The sequence below is a fragment of the Sorex araneus genome, chromosome 9, assembly GCF_027595985.1.
Source record: "Sorex araneus isolate mSorAra2 chromosome 9, mSorAra2.pri, whole genome shotgun sequence".
NCBI classification, from domain to species: Eukaryota; Metazoa; Chordata; class Mammalia; order Eulipotyphla; family Soricidae; genus Sorex; species Sorex araneus.
In genome coordinates this window covers 42497406-42515491 of record NC_073310.1, presented here as the reverse complement: position 1 = coordinate 42515491, position 18086 = coordinate 42497406, and the positions used below count along the sequence as shown (strand labels likewise).

The window sequence follows — 18086 nt, the reverse complement described above, 5'->3', positions numbered from 1 at the left end:
CAATCCCAGAAGGGAGGACCAGGTTTTTCTACCAAGAGAACCCAGGATCACCCCCCCATGCCACTTTACCTTTGGAGTCACCCAGTCCTTCCGGCTGGGTGTCTGCGTCTTGAACAGACACTTGGTCCAGGCAGTGATGTCGCCAGTGCAGTAATAGGCATCGCTCTTGAAGACCAGCTGGCCCGAGCACTCTTCACAGGGTAGGAGCGCCCCAAATGCCATGCCGTCTGCCACGCGGTCCAGGATCTGCAGGCAGCCAAGAAACACATCAGGGGAGGAGCTGCTCCCCTGGGACACAGTCCGAGAGGGACGGAAAGCTCTGGCACTCCCCCAGCCCTGGGCACCCAGTGGACAGTGGGAGGCGGAGACCTTCCAGCCTTGGGCTCCTCCTTGTCCTGACCCCTCCCACCCTGTGCTGCAGAATGACAGGGAGAGTCAAGAGCTTCCAGGGCCAGCGCCCAGCAGCAGTGACTGCTCAGCAGGAGCTGGCCGGAAAGGGGGTTGAGAAGGTCAGCCCCTCCCCCTAGCGCTCAGAACCCCCCACCCCTCACCCCCGCCCTGGGGAGTCTGGACAGGGGGCAACAGAAGGAGCCCCAAGGCCCATGCATGTGCCGCCCACACAGACCACTTCAGTGATCACCTGAATCCTCTGTCCAGGGTTAACACAGCTGCAAGTCTCCCCATCTCTCACTGCTCCACAGAAACCAGTGGGCGGCACGCCCCCCCACCCCCCACCCCGTGCCCACCTCGCTCACTCACCGCCGACTCTCCAGAGGGCACCTGCTGCTTGTTGAAGATGAGCAGCTCCTTCAGGTCATTGGTGGAACACACCTTCTTCAGCTCATCCTTGATGTTCCAGATCAGGTCATTCTGGGCCTGGGGACGAGAGCCAGCAATGGACCAAGACACCCCAAGACACCCCCTCCCCTCTTTACCGAGAGACGCCCAGTCAGACCGTCCCACCAGGGTCTTCCTGCGTGGGGCTCCACCCACCCCTCCTTGCAGACAGTGAGGAGGCCAACCCAAAGCCCATCGCATTGCTTTCTGCCATGTGCACTCCTGCAGGCTCAGGGAAGGGGGCTGCTCGGGCACTGAGGACCCTGGAATTAGTCCCACGGAAACAGTACCTAATGGATCTCTACAGCGCGAGATGTGAGAAGGCTGGTGACCCCTGGCCCCCGGCCTCGTTTCTAACTGCTGGTCCTGGCTCGGTTAGCAGACACTGCTGCCAAGCAGTCCTCCCAGACTTGCCAGACACCTGTCCCCTCACCATGCCACTTTCCCCCTGTATTAGACTTATCCCGGTCCAACTTCAGAGTCCACTCTTAAGATTAAGACCCAAAGTTTTCTCAAGGGCAGACCTGTTTTCCCTTCTCTATGTACGGGGGTACTGTGCTGCTCGGCTTATGTTGGAAACAGCCTGTTACAGTTTTCCTCCACTATCTTGAAGTAGAACATTCCAAGGAGGTGGGGGAGGGCGGGGGAGGGGATGAGCTCAGAAATTCTGTTACTTTATATGAAAAGTGTTTTTGGTTTTGTTTTCAGGCCATACCCGGCAGTGTTCAGGGGCTAATCCTGGCTCTGGTCTCGAGGTGATGGTGCTCGGGGAACCCTATGGGATGCTGGGGATCAAACCAGATCAGCTGCCTGCAAGGCAAGCATCCTAACCCCTGTACTATCACTCCAGCCCTGAATGAAATTTTGACTGTTCCCAGGCCCCCTAAAATCCCCTTCAAAACCACCCCAAGTGGGAACAGTGGCCACGTTTACTTTCTGATTTGGGGGAGGCTGTCCCTGGCTGGAGGGGAGCGACCCCAACATGAGGCCGGGGGGGGGGCTGGAGAAGTGCCAAGTCCTCTCAACATTGTCTTAGCTGTGGAGCGCAAAAAAACTGCTTATTTCCAGCAAGGCTGGTTTCTCAATTCTAACAAACACGTTCTTCAGGAATTCTGAGAAATTTCCCATCTCAAGAAACTGAAGATCAAGAAGCAGGACCAGATCTTCCCATACCCCCCCGCCCCAAGCCCCTGCTCCTGCGGTGGCGGCAGCACCCCCACTCTGCGAGGCCCCGGAAGCGCCTGTGAACTCGACTCCGCAAGGTAGGGCTGGGGTGGGCGGAGCCCTGATCCACAGAGTTGGCCGCTGTCCATCCCTGGGTTCTGTCCTGTTCCCATCTGACATCCTGCACCTGCATGACACCAGCTAAGCCACCCCTGCAGAGCAGGGTGGTCAGTGGAAATAAGAACAACACTGCAGTCCAGCTCAGGCGAAATCAAGGGTGCGTGTGTTCCCAGAGGGACCTGCGCCCACCCGCAGCCACCCCTGTGTCTCTACAGGCTGGGACGCCCCACCCTGATTCCCTCCCAGCCTCCTGGGCAGCATCGAGTCCTCTGTGGTCCGAGAGCACATGGATGGGGAAGCAGGCAGGGGACTATCAGCAGTATCCCAGCCCTGTTCTTGAGGGGTCACACACCTTCTGGGGGGGCAAGCTTCTGGGGGGCCCTCGGCCAATGGAAATACAGACACCCCCAGCCCCCATGCCCAGCTGCGCTCAGTTACAGAAGGGGAGCATATAATTGTAGAGCACGCGACACCCCCTTCCTTAGCATCGCCAGATGCAGGGACAAGGGCAACACCAACAAAGGCAGCACTGACTACTTCACCACTGGAACCAAGGACAGGTGCAGGACGGAAACAGCCAGGGCGAGGGGGCAGTGAGCAGAATGACACCCACAGTCCTGGGCAGAGAGCACCCAACCTAAAACGCCCAGCACAAGATAGCACCAGGACCACCCACACCAGACCTGCTGCATCAAAGCCAACGGATATTTCTGTTTGCTTCTTGTTTTGGGGTGACACGCCCAGGGAACACTTCTGGCAGGGCTCAGGCCTTACCTGCCCTGGCCCCGCAGCAGAGCACTGCCTCGCAATGCACACATACTGGCTTTTGGACAACCCCCAGCAGCACTCAACGGAACGCCCATATACAGCCCATATGCAGTGCTGGGCAACCATCTTGGCTGCAAGCAAAGCGCCTTAACCTCAGAACCATCTCTCTGGCCCAAATTTGTGCTTCTCATCGAGCAACTGGAACCAGATCAGAAACTGCTTCCAATTTTACACCCAGAGCCCGACTACTCCACAGAGTGAAGCAGATGGCTTGTGGAAATCATGCGCCCGGGAAGAGACAGGTTGTTTTCTCGAGTTTTCCCCACACCCTGTGTTCTCTGATCCTAACTTTTATGTGGCTTCAACACACGTGGAATAGACACAGGGACCCAATGGCATCATCTGGTCAGTGACCACTGAAATCAATGCTAGTTTTCTCCTCCACAGGCCTCTTCCTTTTCCTTTTTTTTGTTTTTGGATGAGACCCTGCAGTGCGCAGGGCCTAGGGCCTGCTTACTCCTGGCTCTGTGCTGAAGGATCGAACCTGGGCCAGCCACGTGCACGGCAAGCTCCCTACCTGCTGTGCTACCTCCCCAGCCCCAGCCCTTCCCTTTCTTCTTCCTGACAAGGTGAAACTGACAGAAAGGGTCCAGGAGAGTTCATGGCCAGCTTCAACCCCCCAGCACAGGGCCGGCAATGCCCCAATACCCTGTGAGTGACCAAATCAAAAACAAACAGACAAAAGAGCACAGCTGGGTGAGGCCCGAACCCCAGAAGTAAAGACCAGCTCCCTCCCGGAGCTGCACCCAGGTGGGGGATAAGGATCTTGGGGGCGGAGGAGCGGAGTGGGTGGGGAGTGTTAGCCCCACTGATACCTCAATTCAGTGTGGATTTTTTCAAGTAAGGACTCCTTGGCAAGGGAAACAAACGGCCTGAGGGAAAAGCCCAACTCTGCAACAGCCACCCACGTGGGAATTCCTAGTGGTCTTGGGGAGCAAGGACCCCCGCCCAGCCTGCTTCCCGAGACAGCACAGGAGGAAAGGAGACCCAGCTCCGGGCTTACCTTGAGGGCCTTTTCCAGCTTACTGTCCTTGTCTTTTTCCTTCTTCGACTTCTTCTTGGCCACCTCCTCTAGTCCATCCACCTCATCGCCTTTTCTCTTTCTGCGACACAGGATGTAAGAGAAAACCCAGGGACGGCTGTGACGTGCCTCCCGGTGCTCACTGGACTCTGGTCAATCAGCCCTGCATCATCCTCAGCAGCTCCTGAGCGCCACCCAGTGCTCACGGGAGCTCACTGTCCCGGGGGCAGTCTAAACCCGCTTCCTCCTGCAGCTAACTACTAATCCACTGCCAAGGAGGGGCCCAGCGGCCGCAGGGCTTGGGGACCACCTAGCTCAGGGAACAGGGCTCAGAACCCAGGGGAGGCTGGACACCTGTGGATCTCTGGGGACAAGTGAGATGACTGGGAGGTTCCAGCAGCTCTGCTCAGGGCAGGGACTGGACAAAGATACAGCTCAGGTGCCAGGTCTGTTCTCAGATGTGTCTACAGTGCTCTGCCATTTGAAGCCCCTACGAAGGGGCGGGAGAGAAAGTACAGGGGCAAAGGCGCTTGCCTGACCCTGGTTCAAATGATGGCAGCAAATATGGTCCCCCAGCATGGCTAGAGGGTCACTTCTGAGCACAGATCCAGGAATACACCTGAGCCCAGCTGGCTGTGGCCCACCCCCCAACAATGAAGCCCCAACAAGGGACTGCCCAGCCTGTCTGCCCCAGCCGGGCCAGCAAACATCCTGTACTGTGGGCAACTCCTGCACTCCCCCTCATGATGGAAGACAGGAAGACACACGCATCTCCCAAGCAGGATTCCAGGGCGTGTTCGAGAATGGTCCCACGGGCCTCAGAGGGATCGGGGGCTTTCGTGTGAGCCCCGGCCCCCCAACTCACCCTTCACCCTTCACTGCCGGGAGCTGCTTCTTCAGGGCCTCCTTGTCCTCCGCCTTGAGGAGGCCGAAGCCCTTGAGCTGGGTGGCGCTGTACTCGGGCCGGAACCCCAGCCCCTCCCTGTTCTTCACGAAGCAGTTCGGGTGGTACCAGCGATCGATCATGCCCAGCTGTGGCTTCTCTGGGTCCAGCATTTTCTTGGACAGGCGCACCTGACCCTGCAGGAAGACACCAAGGCGGTACCGAGAGTGAGAGAGCAACAGCGAGAAAAGACACACGACGGCCCAATCCTGAGGGGACGCGAGCCAGCTGGGGTGCCCGGCATCGGGGGGGTCCCCAACCCCTATCCTATACCAAGGGCCACAGGAGTCTCAGCTCTTCGTGCTACCCTCAATCCTCGGGACCCCATGCACGTCAGGGTGAGCGTAACGGCCCCTCACCTACGCATCTGAGCAGGGGAGAAGTGCTACCATTTCCAGAGACACAGCTGGGGAGTGGGCAGAGCACCCCTGAAACAGCCAAGTGCCAGTGTAGACAGGACCCACGACACACCAGGACGCCAACCTGTGGGCCCAGCTGCCAAAGCAGGCCCGGGCTAAGCAGAGGGGTTTGCACAGCCCTAGGCTCATGTATGTTTGCTTGCGTGCTCATATGTATGTGTGGGGACAGGGGTGGTCCTCACCCACAGGAAGATCCCCTAAACTCGTCAGACTAAAATCCGACCTGCCATCCTGTCTGGCTCTCCCCTTCTCAGGAGCTTCCTGCCCGAGAGCTCTGGGCCCAGAAACCTCAGGCCAAGAGACAGAGGAGATGCCGCGGAATGGAAAAGCCCTTTTCAGGCCCAGCCTCCAGAATGAAATTCTGGCTTTCAGTACTCCTTACAATTTCATTTTCTTCCCTTCTGAAATATCTGGGTTCACGTGTTTCCAGCATAATCCCCCGAGGAGGTAAAAACCCTCCATCGGTCCTTCCGCGAGTCGGCTGCAGTACTTGTGTATGGCTGGGGAAGGGAGCCACAGGGAGTGGTCTACCCATTGGGGTCAAGCCCAGTTTCCTGCCCAAAACTCCAAGGAGGGAGCACTCTCCTGGACGGAACGTTTGCACGAGGCTGGGGCAGGGGACGAGGCTGCTGCCTGCCTGTGTCCATGGATGTGTGAAATGCTTTGCAGCCGCTCCCAGGTGTCCTACGAGATGCAGCCACGAACTCAGGCCTGGCCTGTGAGTCACCAGGGCCAGAACTATCTGAACCCTGCTGCCTCCTGCCCCCAGCAAGGTATCAGTGGTCTTTTAGTCACCAATGTGGAGCGCACACTCAAACACACACCCTCTGGCCCCGCTCTCTCTCTGGGGATTAGACCCAGGATGTCAGAGAGGCGAGGCGCTCCACCACCGAGCCATGTCCGGGGAGCAGCCACACCGTCCAATGCCCAAAACGCCCTCACCTTTTCGATCTTTTCCATGCAGCCCTTGCACGTGCTTCTGTTGGACTTGGCGTACTCGGCTGCAAAGTCCCCCAGCGTCTTCTCAGCTTTGCTGCCAGCTCCATCTGGGCCTTTGCCTGAGGAGTCAAGCGCAGACACCTCAGCAATTGGGGCAGGGAGGCACTGCTCCGGATTCTGCCACCGTAACACCCTGGCCTTGGGGATGACCAAAGTCGTTCCCCCTGCCCCTCCCCACTCATCTACACTCACTTCCTACCCCTGTAATGGGCGAGCACAGCTGTTATTCTGGCATTAAGATAAAGAACTGAGGACCCAACAAGGGCCCAACTGGCCACATATCTAGCCTATTCCGGCCACCTTCTAATTCCCAGGGTACTTTTACTCATCAAAGCACTGAATTGAAAGTAGCACCTCAAAATAGAAACAGATGAGTGCTTAAGTAAAAACAAAATGAGAGGTAAACATGTCACTTCTAATGAAAGGTCGAGGGGCTGGAGAGACAGGATAATGGGTAGGGTGCTGCCCTGCATATGGTTGACCCCAGTTTGATGCTCAGCATCTCATATGGTCCCCTGAGCACTGCCTGGGGTAATTCCTGAGCACAGAATCAGGAGTAACCACTAAGCATTGCTGCATATGATCCAAAAGCAAAAACCAAAAAAGGGGAGAGGGAAGGCTGAGCACTTAATAAAGGTCCTGGGAGTAAATGGTCAGGCACGTGGGACAATGCTAAGTTCTCTTCTTAGAGAAAAATCTGAGCCTGCAGGTCTGGGACTTTCTCACACTAGGAGCAAGGTCAGGCTGTCTTCTCTCATCAATTCTGTTCTAGAAGTTCTAGAAAGAACATTAAGGCAACAAAAAAGACATAAAAGATATAAAGTTAGGAAAGAACTAAAGCCTTCTTAACTTACAGTTGACAAAATTGTACAAGCAGGATACCTTAAAGAATATACAAAAAAGCTACTATCTGATTTTGCCATTAAGAGATTTTTAGCAAATCTGCAGACTACAAGGTCAATACATAAAACATATATACTAGCAATAGATGTATTAAAAAAAATAGAGCACACTACTATCTGAATAGCACTGAAATAGAGAAAATAAGTACTTAAGATATATATTCAACAAGATAAACACCCCCTTCCCCTGAAAACTTAAAGCTTCTGCTGAAATTAAAGACCTAAAGATCCACTACAGGCTGTTGCTTTGAGGCTACACCTGGCTGTGCTGGGGAACTGTGAGGTTCTGAAAGTCAAACCAGTGCAAAGACAGGTGCCGGGGCTGGAGCAATAGCACAGCGGGTAGGGCATTTGTCTTGCAAGTAGCCGACCTGGGTTTGATTCCCAGCATCCCATATGGTCCCCCGAGCACCACCAGAAGTAATTTCTGAGTGCAAAGCCAGGAGTAACCCCCGTGCACTGCCGGGAGTGGCCCAAAAAGCAAAAACAAAACAAAACAAGTGTTCTACCACTGAGCCACATGTCTGGTCCGCGTGTTTTTCTTGCAGGTAGGGGTCCCTGGTAAAGGAGATTTTCAGGAAGAAACACCAAAATGTGATTTAAAGAAAGTGCCAGGTCACTGAAGTAGCCTCACGGCCCCAAGTAGGGTAAACCCCCTTGGAAAAGAAGGCTCAAGAAGAAAAAGACCCCATCGAGAGTTCAGAGCTCCTCCCCATGGTCACATCCTAGTGACAAAATCCCAGGGTGGTAAAAGCCACCGTATAATCACCTCAGCAAAGGGCAAGCAGTTTATTCCGGACCTGGAGCCTGCTGGCTGGCATCCTGAGGGGTGCGATTCCTTCCTCTCCCTCCTCTTACTCCCTCCCTCCCCCTCTCTCTAGCCAACAAGCTTTGATGTGTGCTCTTGGCTGCACTCTGCTTGAACAGAGTATCTCTTCCTCTCTTCTGCTCCCCTCACATTTTTCTAAATTAAAACTACTTTATTTCCCCATGTTACATACTCCGGAAATTTCTTGTTTTCTTCAAGGGAAGGCCACACTCCTGGAAAACCAGAGCAGATTCTTCTTTTGCTGCAAAGAGCAAGTTTTCACCCCAGCCTGAGCCAATGCTCCCCATGATTAAGGACTAGGGTCCTGGGGAAAATCCCTGCCAGCAGATGTTGGGCACAGCCGACAGCGGGGCGGTGAGGGGGAATGGCTGAGAGTGTCTATGGGCACCTGAGTGGTGCTGACCCTCCCAGGCATTTTCCGGGGTGAAGGACATGGGTCCAGCAGGAAGCAGTGGACACTCTTTTCTCCAGGCTCCCCATGGGCAACGCCAAGGTTAAAAGTCTAGCCTCAAGGCAAGACTGGCTGGAGCTGATTTCCAGCTCACGGAACATGGAGGAGGCAGTGGAAGACAGTGGGGTGGCTCCAAAGAAAATTATCCATAAGTTGCCACACAGCCTGGCACTTCCAGTGCCAGGTACCCGCTTAAAGAGAATGGAAGGCTGTGTCTGGAGTTAAGAGTTGCCCGACAGAGCAACATTCTTCACAAACATCCAAAGCTGAAACAACCCAAATGCCCATCGGTGGATGGCGAATGGATCAACAGAACACGGGCTATGCATCTGAGGAATCTTGTTTGGCCCTTTCTGAAAGAAACAGACCACGAGAGACCATGAAGAAACTGACCATGGATACATCCTGAAGACCTTAGGCCAAGTGAAGTAAAAGTCTGACAGAGGGGGCCGGAGCGATAGCACAGCGGGTAGGGCGTTTGCCTTGCACGCGGCCGACCTGGGTTCGATCCCCGGCATCCCATATGGTCCCCCCAAGCACTGCCAGGAGTAATTCCTGACTGCAGAACCAGGAGTAACCCCTGAGCATCGCTGGGTGTGACCCAAAAAGCAAAAATAAATAAATAAATAAATAAATTGAGAGTTTATGAAATTTAAAAAAAAAAAAAAAAGTCTGACAGAGACTGAGTGAAAATCCAGGGCAGAGTAGAGGTTGTGGGCTGGAAGAAATGGGGAGGGTCCACGAAGGGCCAGAGAACCAGCTCGATGGGCTGAGCATGCACAGGGGCCCAGGAACCGGAGCAGCCCCTGAGGGCCACTGGTGTAGACCCCCCAAAACAAATGAAATAATATGGGAGAATCTCAACTCATGACTTAATGGAGCAATCAAACCCTAAAATTGATCATCTCCATTATTCTGAACATCAAAAATTTTTATTATATCTGAACATGATTTTTTTAATATGCTTGTCTTCTTATAAACCTGACACACTCCAGACACTTTTTAGCAAAGTTACTGTTCTCTAATTATTCACAACTCCGAGCCGTTTCTCTGATCTGTTTCCAACACAGGCAAAAATAGCTCCTGGGAGGGCAGATGCCCCTTGACAGCACAGAGTCGCAAGAATAGGTTAAACTGGGTCAGGGAAGGAAGGCAGAGAGAGACAAAAGCAGGCGTGGGAGATTTTCAAAAATGACAGAAACGTATTTAAAATGAAAAGATTGGGTTGGAGCAATAGTACAGCGGGGAAGGTGCTTGCTTTGCATACAGCCAACCTGGAAGTTGATCCCCAGGAAGTCATTCCGTGCCCCCCCACCCCCCCACCCTCGGCACTGCCAGGAATATTTCCTGAGCAGCACCGGGTGTGGCTCAAAAACAAAAACAAAAACAAAACTAAAAGGCACTGAACTGGAGAGAGAGCTCAAAAAGCTGGAGCACTGTTTGGCATAATGGGAAACTGGGTTCAATTCCTGGCATCATCTGACAACGGGAGCACTGAGCCAGGAGTACACAGAGCACAGTGGTGTGGTCCAAAGTCCCACCCCAAAATAAAGTAACATAGAAAATATCCAAGAGGCTTGTGTATGACAATAATAAAACAAAACAACCAACTCAAGTGCCGGGAAGATGCTACAGTGGCTGAGGTGCCTGCCTTGTACATCAGGTTGGATTCCTGGCACTATAAGGAGTGATCCCTGAGCACAGAGCCAGCCCCTGAGCATAGTCAGGTGTGATCCCAAAACACAAACAACAGTAAAAAACAAAAAGCAGCTGGAGATAATAAAGCAGGCTGGGCACTTGCCTGGCCTGGAGATAATCCATGATCCCTAGAATCCTATATGGTTCCTGGAGTATTCCTGAGCAGAGTGCCAGGAGTAACCCCTGAGCATCGTTGGTATGGCCCTCTCACAAACAAACAAACAAACAACCCACCCCCCCTAAAGTCTAGTGAACAGGCAAAAGATCCGGAATAGCAATTCGGTGGACTGAAGAAACTCCAAGATTTCTATAGGGCCTCTTGGAGTAACCCCAGCACTGCTTGTGGCCCCAACAAACAAGACATGTAGAGTCATAGTATCAAGGCACTGGAAATAGCAGAAGATAAGACCAATAGATAAACAGAATCAAGAGCCTTGGAGTAAGCCCAGACATAATTCAACTGATCTTTGACAAAGGAGCAAACAGTACATGCAGAAAAAAAGAACCTTTACACAAATAATACTGTAACAACTGGACACAAAACATTTTTATCTAGCACAGACTTGAAACTCTTCATAAAAACTAGCTCAAAATCAATCACGTGCTGGAGACACACAATGGGGGTTATAGCACGTGGCTTGCCCGCAGCTGAACCCAATTTGAATCCCAGCACCACACATGGTCCCCGGGCCCAGCCAGGAGTGATCCCAGACCAGAGGCAGGAGTAAGCCCTGAGCATGGCCAGGGACGCCTTCTCCCATAAAGATGCTCCATGATAGACTTAGATGAAATCAAAAACTCGTAGAGGAGATGGCACAGGAGAAAACTGAGATGAATCTGGATACTCTGATAGCTTCAGATACAGCACTGAGATATAAGCCACCAAAGACAATGGTTAATGAGTATCACTGAAAAGAAAAAAAAAAAAAACTTGTACGGCGCCCGGGACAGCTCACTTGATGAAATGTCTGCCCCACAGGCTGAAAGCTGTGAGTGTGGGGGATGGGGGACAGTGCAGGGTTCAAGCACATGCCCTGCAGGCAGCTAGGGTCAACTGGGCATGTCTGGACTTTCAGCATATACCAAAACAGCAGTAAGGAGGGAACCTAATATAAACTTCTGTGGCCAAGAATCCAGCTCAGTGGTCAACAATCCCTGACACCAAAACCACCAGCATCAACAAAATATTTAAAACTTCTGCTCTGTGAAAGATAGTACAAGGAGAATGAGAAAACTAGACAAAGCAAATCGCGAGCTGGGAGAATATGTCTGCACAAGGCACCTCTTAGGAAGGACTAGTATCCCAAACCTGCAAAGGATTCCTGGGACCTGGGGCCGGGAGGTGGCCCTATGGGTGAGGCCTCAAGTCTGAGCCCCCCGCACCACCCCACACTGCAGACCTGAGATCCCAGTGCCACACATGTGCCACCTTCAGTCCACTGCTCAATGATGATTTTCAGGGGGAGGTGTAGGGGATTTGGGGGTCACACACACACTGTTGCTCTGGGCTTACTGGTGGCAGAGCTCGTGTGCAAGGCAAGCACCCCTATCCTCCTTACTCTCTCTCCAACCTGACCGAATTCTTAAAATGCATGGGGAGGGGGGGAGCAAAGAGATAGAACTGCAGGCAGGAGGCCAAACCCAAGTTCAATCCCTGCTTCCCATAAGGACCCTCAAGGCTGCCAGGAATGAGCCCTGAGCACTGCTGCGTGTGGCCCAAAGACCAAACTCAAATAAAATCTAAATGGAGCCTCTGATGGGAAAACATGGATGGTGGGCAAGCCCGTGTCCCTGCGGACAGGAACTCTACTTTCTGCACACCTGCAGCTGAAACACAGGCGGCACCATCACACGCCTCGAGCCTCTGGGCGAATGAAGACCCTGCAACTGGCTCTGTGCCGCTGAGTCAGTACCTCGAGCTCCGTGCTCTCTACGTGTGCACATGTATGAAGGGGGGGAGGGGGCGGCCCACTACACTCAGAACCTCCCCGCCCTGCACACACCTGTCATGCCTCCAGCCTCCGCCGTCTTCTTGACTTTCTGCTGGTCGTCCCAGCGCAGCTCGGAGAACCCGTCCACCTCAACGTCGGGCTGCTGGATGGAGTGGCCGACCTTCCAGAAGCAGGTGAAGTGGTACCAGTGCGGCACCTTTCCATCGAACATGGGCGACTGGCGGGAGGGAAACATGTAGTTTAAGCCACAGCCACAGGCACACAACACGGCCGTTTCCTATTGTGCAGAGACCAGTCTTGCCTTTGCCCTCTGCGGCCTGGGGAGAGAGCACCCCGGGTCTGATTTTCCTGGTGACGCGGACAGGTGCTCGCTGCTGTGGCCGAGCCTGCTCTCTCGGAGATGGGGACTCGCAGGCCCTTTCCTCCAGCTCTGCCAGAAGCCGGCTGGCTGCCCAGGGCCTAGTGGCTCACAGAGCCTTTACGGGCGCAACACGAAGAGGAAAGTCCCAGATAATGGGCCAGGAGAGAAAACAGGTCAGAAAAGTGTCAAGCTCAACAGTGGCTCCAAGTACCCAGCAGCCAGACAGATGCGAATGGAAGAAATCACCTTCCAGAGAATAAGAAGAGCTTGGAGGCCGCGCAGACCAGAGGGCAGATCATGGAACTCCCTGGCCTCCAGGAAGGGGCTCTCTCAGGGGTGGGAAAGGCGGCCCTCCCCCACCCAGCATCCCCGTTTCTTTCCTGACACATCATACATGGGCAGGTGCTGGCACTGGGCTCAGGGTCTGCGTTGCCTGACTGGGCAGAGTGAGACCCACAATGGTGCAGATTCAGTTCCTGGCGCCCTCAGACTATTTCTGGTGGGAACTGGCAGCCCGACATCACGGATCACTGAGGGGAGCCATGTCACACGAATGGCAAGTGACTCAGCCCCATCTTGAACCGTGCACCCCGGCTCTTGCCACTCCACTGCCCAGCAGGAAGCACAACTTAAAAAAAAATACGTGGTTGCCAAGAGGGCCCCAAACATCTTCTCTAGTCCAAACACCAGGCAGATGGAATGAAAATATCCTAACGGTGCAGAAAATACACAAGACACGGAACTCACAGATGGAGTTTGCGGGGGAGTGGGGGGGGGTCCTTCCCATAAGCCCACTCCCACACGAACATGGTAACACCTCCAGGCAGCCTGGAGACCAGAGCTCACGGCGGCCACTGTTCCTGGGCCGAGGAAGCACGCCACTCCTCGAGAGTGGGAGAGCACGCCTGCAGCTCCCACGGCAGGGAATGAACTGTGGCAGTGCTCCTGGGCGGGCCAGCTGCTCCAGTGGCACGTGCCTCAGTCTTTTGGGGGGGGGGGCACCTTCCCTGCTGTCCTACCTCAGCACGAATAGAGGCATTCAAATGGAGAAAAAGAGGAGCCTTCTGAATCCAAGAACAGAAGAGGGTCCTGGCACCCCCAACGCATGCCAGAGGCATCCCCCTGAATCCACTCCCGCTCCCAGTCACCCGCTGACCAGGCAGCCCCCATACCCTGAGCAGCGGGCGTCTCATGCAGGCTGGGCGGCGCCAGTATCCTAGTCTCCGTGTCCTCTGGCCCTCAGGTCCCAGGTGGGCCCATGATGCAGCAGCCCCCCGACAGGCTGGGGAACTCTTACGGTCTGCTGCAGGGTCAGGCTCCAGTGAGTTGTGACTTAAGGACGGGCACAGCACTGTCCCTGGGGGCATCCCCAAAGCCTGAGAATGCCTGACCAGTTTTATTTGCTTAAGACTACTTAAGTCTTTGTTTTGGTTTTGGGGGTCACACCAGCAGTGCCAGGCCTGCACTCAGTCTCTCTCATCTCACTGACTGTGAGCCGCAGGAAGGGCTGCTGAAGCCTCCAAGTCCCCGCCTCCCCACCCTCAGCTGCAGAGCGTGTGCGTGTGTTCAGCAAACACTCAACTGAAGAAACAACCCAGGTGTGTCAGGGCCTCAAGCCATTTTCTTCAGGCTAGCAACCACCCCCTCGAAAGACCAAGGCCAACCAGAAAGTGAGCCCGTCCCACTGGGCCCGGCCCCTTCTCTCCCCAGTCAAAAGGCTCCAACCCCAGCTGCCCCAGGCATTCCAACTGAAGCATCAGGTAAGAGTCCCAGGACAATCCTCCTATACAACTGTAAATGAAGGTATTTAAGTCTAAGAATGAGAAGAAAGGGTTCTTTCTTCTTTGGAGCAACACCCTGTGCTGCTCAGAGACCACTCCCCCAGTGCCTCGGCTGGGGGAGGTGGGAGGGGGCGTTGGATGAACCTGGGCTGGTGAAGTCACAGAATCCCTCAAACTCTCCAAGTCCAGGATTCTTTCTGACAGACATCCCCGCAACAGCCCACAGGACCAACAGCCCACAGGACCAACTAGACATTCTAAAGAAAAACTCGCCTTTGATCACTAGGATAGGAAAAGCACACTTACTTTTAACAGTAAAGAACTTAACGCGCTACCCAGTAAGCCCAACTAGGTAGGGTCCAGCAGGTCAGGCTTTTATTAGTTCTGATACCAATCCCTCAGTGGGGCAATCCCATGCTACCCATAACACCTTCTCCCCCACTTTGCCTGTACCTAAGCTTCCCACCCCTCCCCAATAATATAGGATCATTTGGCTACTGGTAAAATCGGCAATGTAAAATTTTAATATGTAAAACCAAGTAAACAAATGCATAAAGGAAGCCAATTACATTAAATACTGAAAAAAGCATTATAGTTATTAAACTAGGAATGACCCATAAGTTGTTCTTTTCTTTCTTTCTTTCTTTCTTGCTTGCTTGCTTGCTTGCTTGCTTGCTTTTTGGGGTCACATCTGGCATTGCACAGGGTTTATTCCTGCCTCATGCACTCAGCAAGTACTCACGGGACCATACGGGATCGTGAGAATCGAACCCAGGTTGGCTGTGTGTAAGGTAAACCCTCTAACGGCTGTGCTATCACTCCAGCCTCCAACCCATAAGCTTTAAATAAAGCAGTCAATAGCAAGATCTAGTGTCCATTATAACTTCTGTTGGAAACAGCAATGAGAATAATAGAATTTTCAAGAAACCCCCATAATTGAAGGCATATGAAAATAACTATTATGGGGGGCTAGAGCAATAGTACAGTGAGTAGTAGGGCACTTGCCCTGCATGCAAGCAACCAGGGTTTGATTCCTTGGCACCTCAGAGTCCCCAGAGCTGACCAGGAATGATCCCTGAGCAACACCAGGTGTGGCCCAATACACCAAAAAAAGGAAAGGAAAAAAAATTACTGGTGCCGGACACCAATGAGACACTGTTAGTAGGCCTTCCATTCACACCCCACCCCAATAATAGGTCAGAATTTCCATATAGATGACTAAAGATGAGATGGGACTTTTTCAGTTTGTTTGGGAGCCACACCCGGTTGATGCTCAGGTGGTGCAGAGGGACCAAATAGGATGGGGGGAGGGGGGCGGGAGCGGGGACAGCCCTGCTCCGCAACTTCACTAGACCCCCCAACATCCAGGAAGCCGGAAGCTCCCTGCTGGAGCCTCTCCGCGCTCCGCTACAGAGCCTGGAAGCGACCAGGTTCTCCCAGAAGGCTGAGCCCCCGCCCCTGTCTCTACCAGACTGCACCAAACCCAAACCCTGCTTTTGCAGGCTTTTTGCAGCTGGTGTCCAAACCCTCCACCCCAGTACTGAGGCTGCAGGGGAGGCTCTTGGGTCACGCCAGAAGCATCTGACTGCCTGGCCTCAGCACGGGAAAACCAAGTTAGTCTGATGAAGAGCGCTGAGCCCGAAGAACCAAGGGGCGACGGCAGCTGGCGGGGAGGGAGTAGGCGCGATCTGGGACCTGGAGAGGCAGGAACCCACTGCCAGGGCAGGGGCACTCCGCTGCCTCGATCCATTGGAGGGTGACCCCCCACCCCAGTCTGTGCAGAACCCCAGGCGGGGAGCCCCCGCAGAGCCCCTGTAGGTCACAGAGCTGTAAATGCATCAGAATATGTCGGCGAGGACGACCCCAAGGGAATGCACGGTACAGAAATGGCACTCTCCTGCCCAGTTTTGCATGACTAAAATAACGAGGGTGAGCGGGTGTTGAACTGATAGCAAAAAGTTGCCCGCTGCCTGCCCTGCCCCCCCGCCCTCAACCGAGACTCGAGATCTTTCCCCAACAGGGTTCGGTCAAATCTCGACGCGCTCCCGAGACCACGCACTCATTTCCGCCCGCTTCGGGGGAGGGGCGAGAGAATAAACAACCCCCACCCCCGCCCCCGGCCAGAGCCGCGGCTCGGAAAACGACTCCCGATCTCACAAAGCACACGGCCTCGCCCGCTGCAGATTGGATTTCCCGGGCTTTTCCTGCAAGCTCAGCAAGACCCTTCCGGGAAGGGGCCCGGGGCCGCAGATGGCGGGCCGCGGCTCGGGGCCCCGCTCCCCCCGGGCCCGCACACGCGGAGCCGCGGGCGCGCACAAAGCGGCCGGCGCGCCCGCACCTGCACCATGATGGCCATCCGGAGCGAGTCCTTGGGGATGCTCTCGCTGCATTTCTTGCAAGAGGCGCGCCCGCTCTTGGCATACTCGACCCTGTAGAGCTTGTCCGCCGACTCCGCCATCGTCCTCCTCGTGCGGCTGCTGCTGCAGCTCTGGGAGCCCGACCCCGTGACCTGGAAACGCGCTGCCGGCCGCGCTCAGCCGAGGGCCCCGGGCCGCCGTCGCGCACGCCGCGCCGACCCCGCTCCCGGATAGATTGCTGATGCCTGGCCGCGGGAACGCCCCCGGCGCGCGCGCTCCCGGGGCGGGCCGTGGCGCGTGCGCCCTCTGGCGGCCGGGGGCGGGGCGGGGCGGGGCGGCGCCTGCGGCTGCGCAAGTAAACTGGTGGCTGCAGGCTACTGGGACGCGCCTTCTGGCACTGCCAGCATTATGCCCACTCCCTCCACCTTTTATTTTATTATTTTATTTATTTTTATTCTTGGCGCCTAACACAATTGGAATTTTAAAAAATTTTAACTTTTTTTAAACAGCATGATTTATAAAGTTCATAGTACAGCTGTTTCAGGCATTCAGTATTCTAACACCAGTTCCACCACCATGTTCCTGTACCTTCACCAATGTCTCTAGCTCCACACCCACACTACCTCCCAAGCCTGCTCCCTTAGCAGGCACGAATTACTTTACTCTATATTGCCTATTAACAGCGTGTGAATTTTACTTAAGTTTTGCTTTTGGGGGGGTTGTTTTTTGGGGGGCCTTCGAAGCAGTGCTCAAGACAGGGGAGGGGAGCTATGCCAGGATTCCTGGCCAGTCCATCTGGGCAGCAGGTTGTAGGATAACATTGGTTTGTCCTTTCTCCCTTGCTACAGGGAGCTCAGGTTTATTGGGTTATACTCATCATAGTGCTCCCCAGTCACTCCCATTCCTCTGTGCTTATCCGTAACTTCTCTATGTTCACTTCTCCAGTTAATCAGCATTTTTTTCCCTAATCAGATTCTGTTAACTTGTAAGGTCAGATCCTTCTAGGCCACTGAACTTATATTGTAAGTTAATATTGCCTTTCTCCTCTCATTATATCTTTTGAATAGTTTAAAGCAATGTCCTTTTTTTTAAAATTTTTGGGCCACACTTGGCAATGCTCAGGGGTTACTGCTGTCTCTGCACTCAGGAATCACTCCTGGCAGTGTTTGGGGGACCATATGGGATGCTGGGAATTGAAACCGGTCCGCCACCTGCAACACAAACACCCCACCCACTGTACTATTGCTTCAGCCCCACAATGTCCTTTTTGTATGGACAAAGGAAGACAGTTAATATTATGCGACCTCATTTCTCTTCACAACTGGTCTGACTCTAGTGGGGTGCTCCTAATAATAATGGTGAGGTTTGTGTTAAAATATTGAATGTAACCAAAGTAAATAGAAAGTAAAGTGAAATTTATCAGT

At 53.9% G+C, this 18086-nt stretch overlaps 1 protein-coding gene across 1 annotated transcript in view; it reads right to left on the bottom strand.

The window, feature by feature from the left end:
- The window catches only part of PARP1 (poly(ADP-ribose) polymerase 1), a 37094-nt gene extending 20177 nt beyond the window's left edge, over positions 1–16917 (bottom strand). The window contains exons 1-7 of the mRNA XM_004605427.2: positions 16644–16917; positions 12215–12380; positions 6275–6390; positions 4836–5050; positions 3953–4052; positions 760–876; positions 70–246 (exon numbers count right to left, since the gene is read on the bottom strand). Of these exons, the coding sequence (XP_004605484.1) occupies positions 70–246; positions 760–876; positions 3953–4052; positions 4836–5050; positions 6275–6390; positions 12215–12380; positions 16644–16763 (1011 nt within the window). The 5' untranslated portion in view covers positions 16764–16917. The remainder of the gene's footprint in view (positions 1–69; positions 247–759; positions 877–3952; positions 4053–4835; positions 5051–6274; positions 6391–12214; positions 12381–16643) is intronic.
- Positions 16918–18086: the final 1169 nt, after the last annotated feature.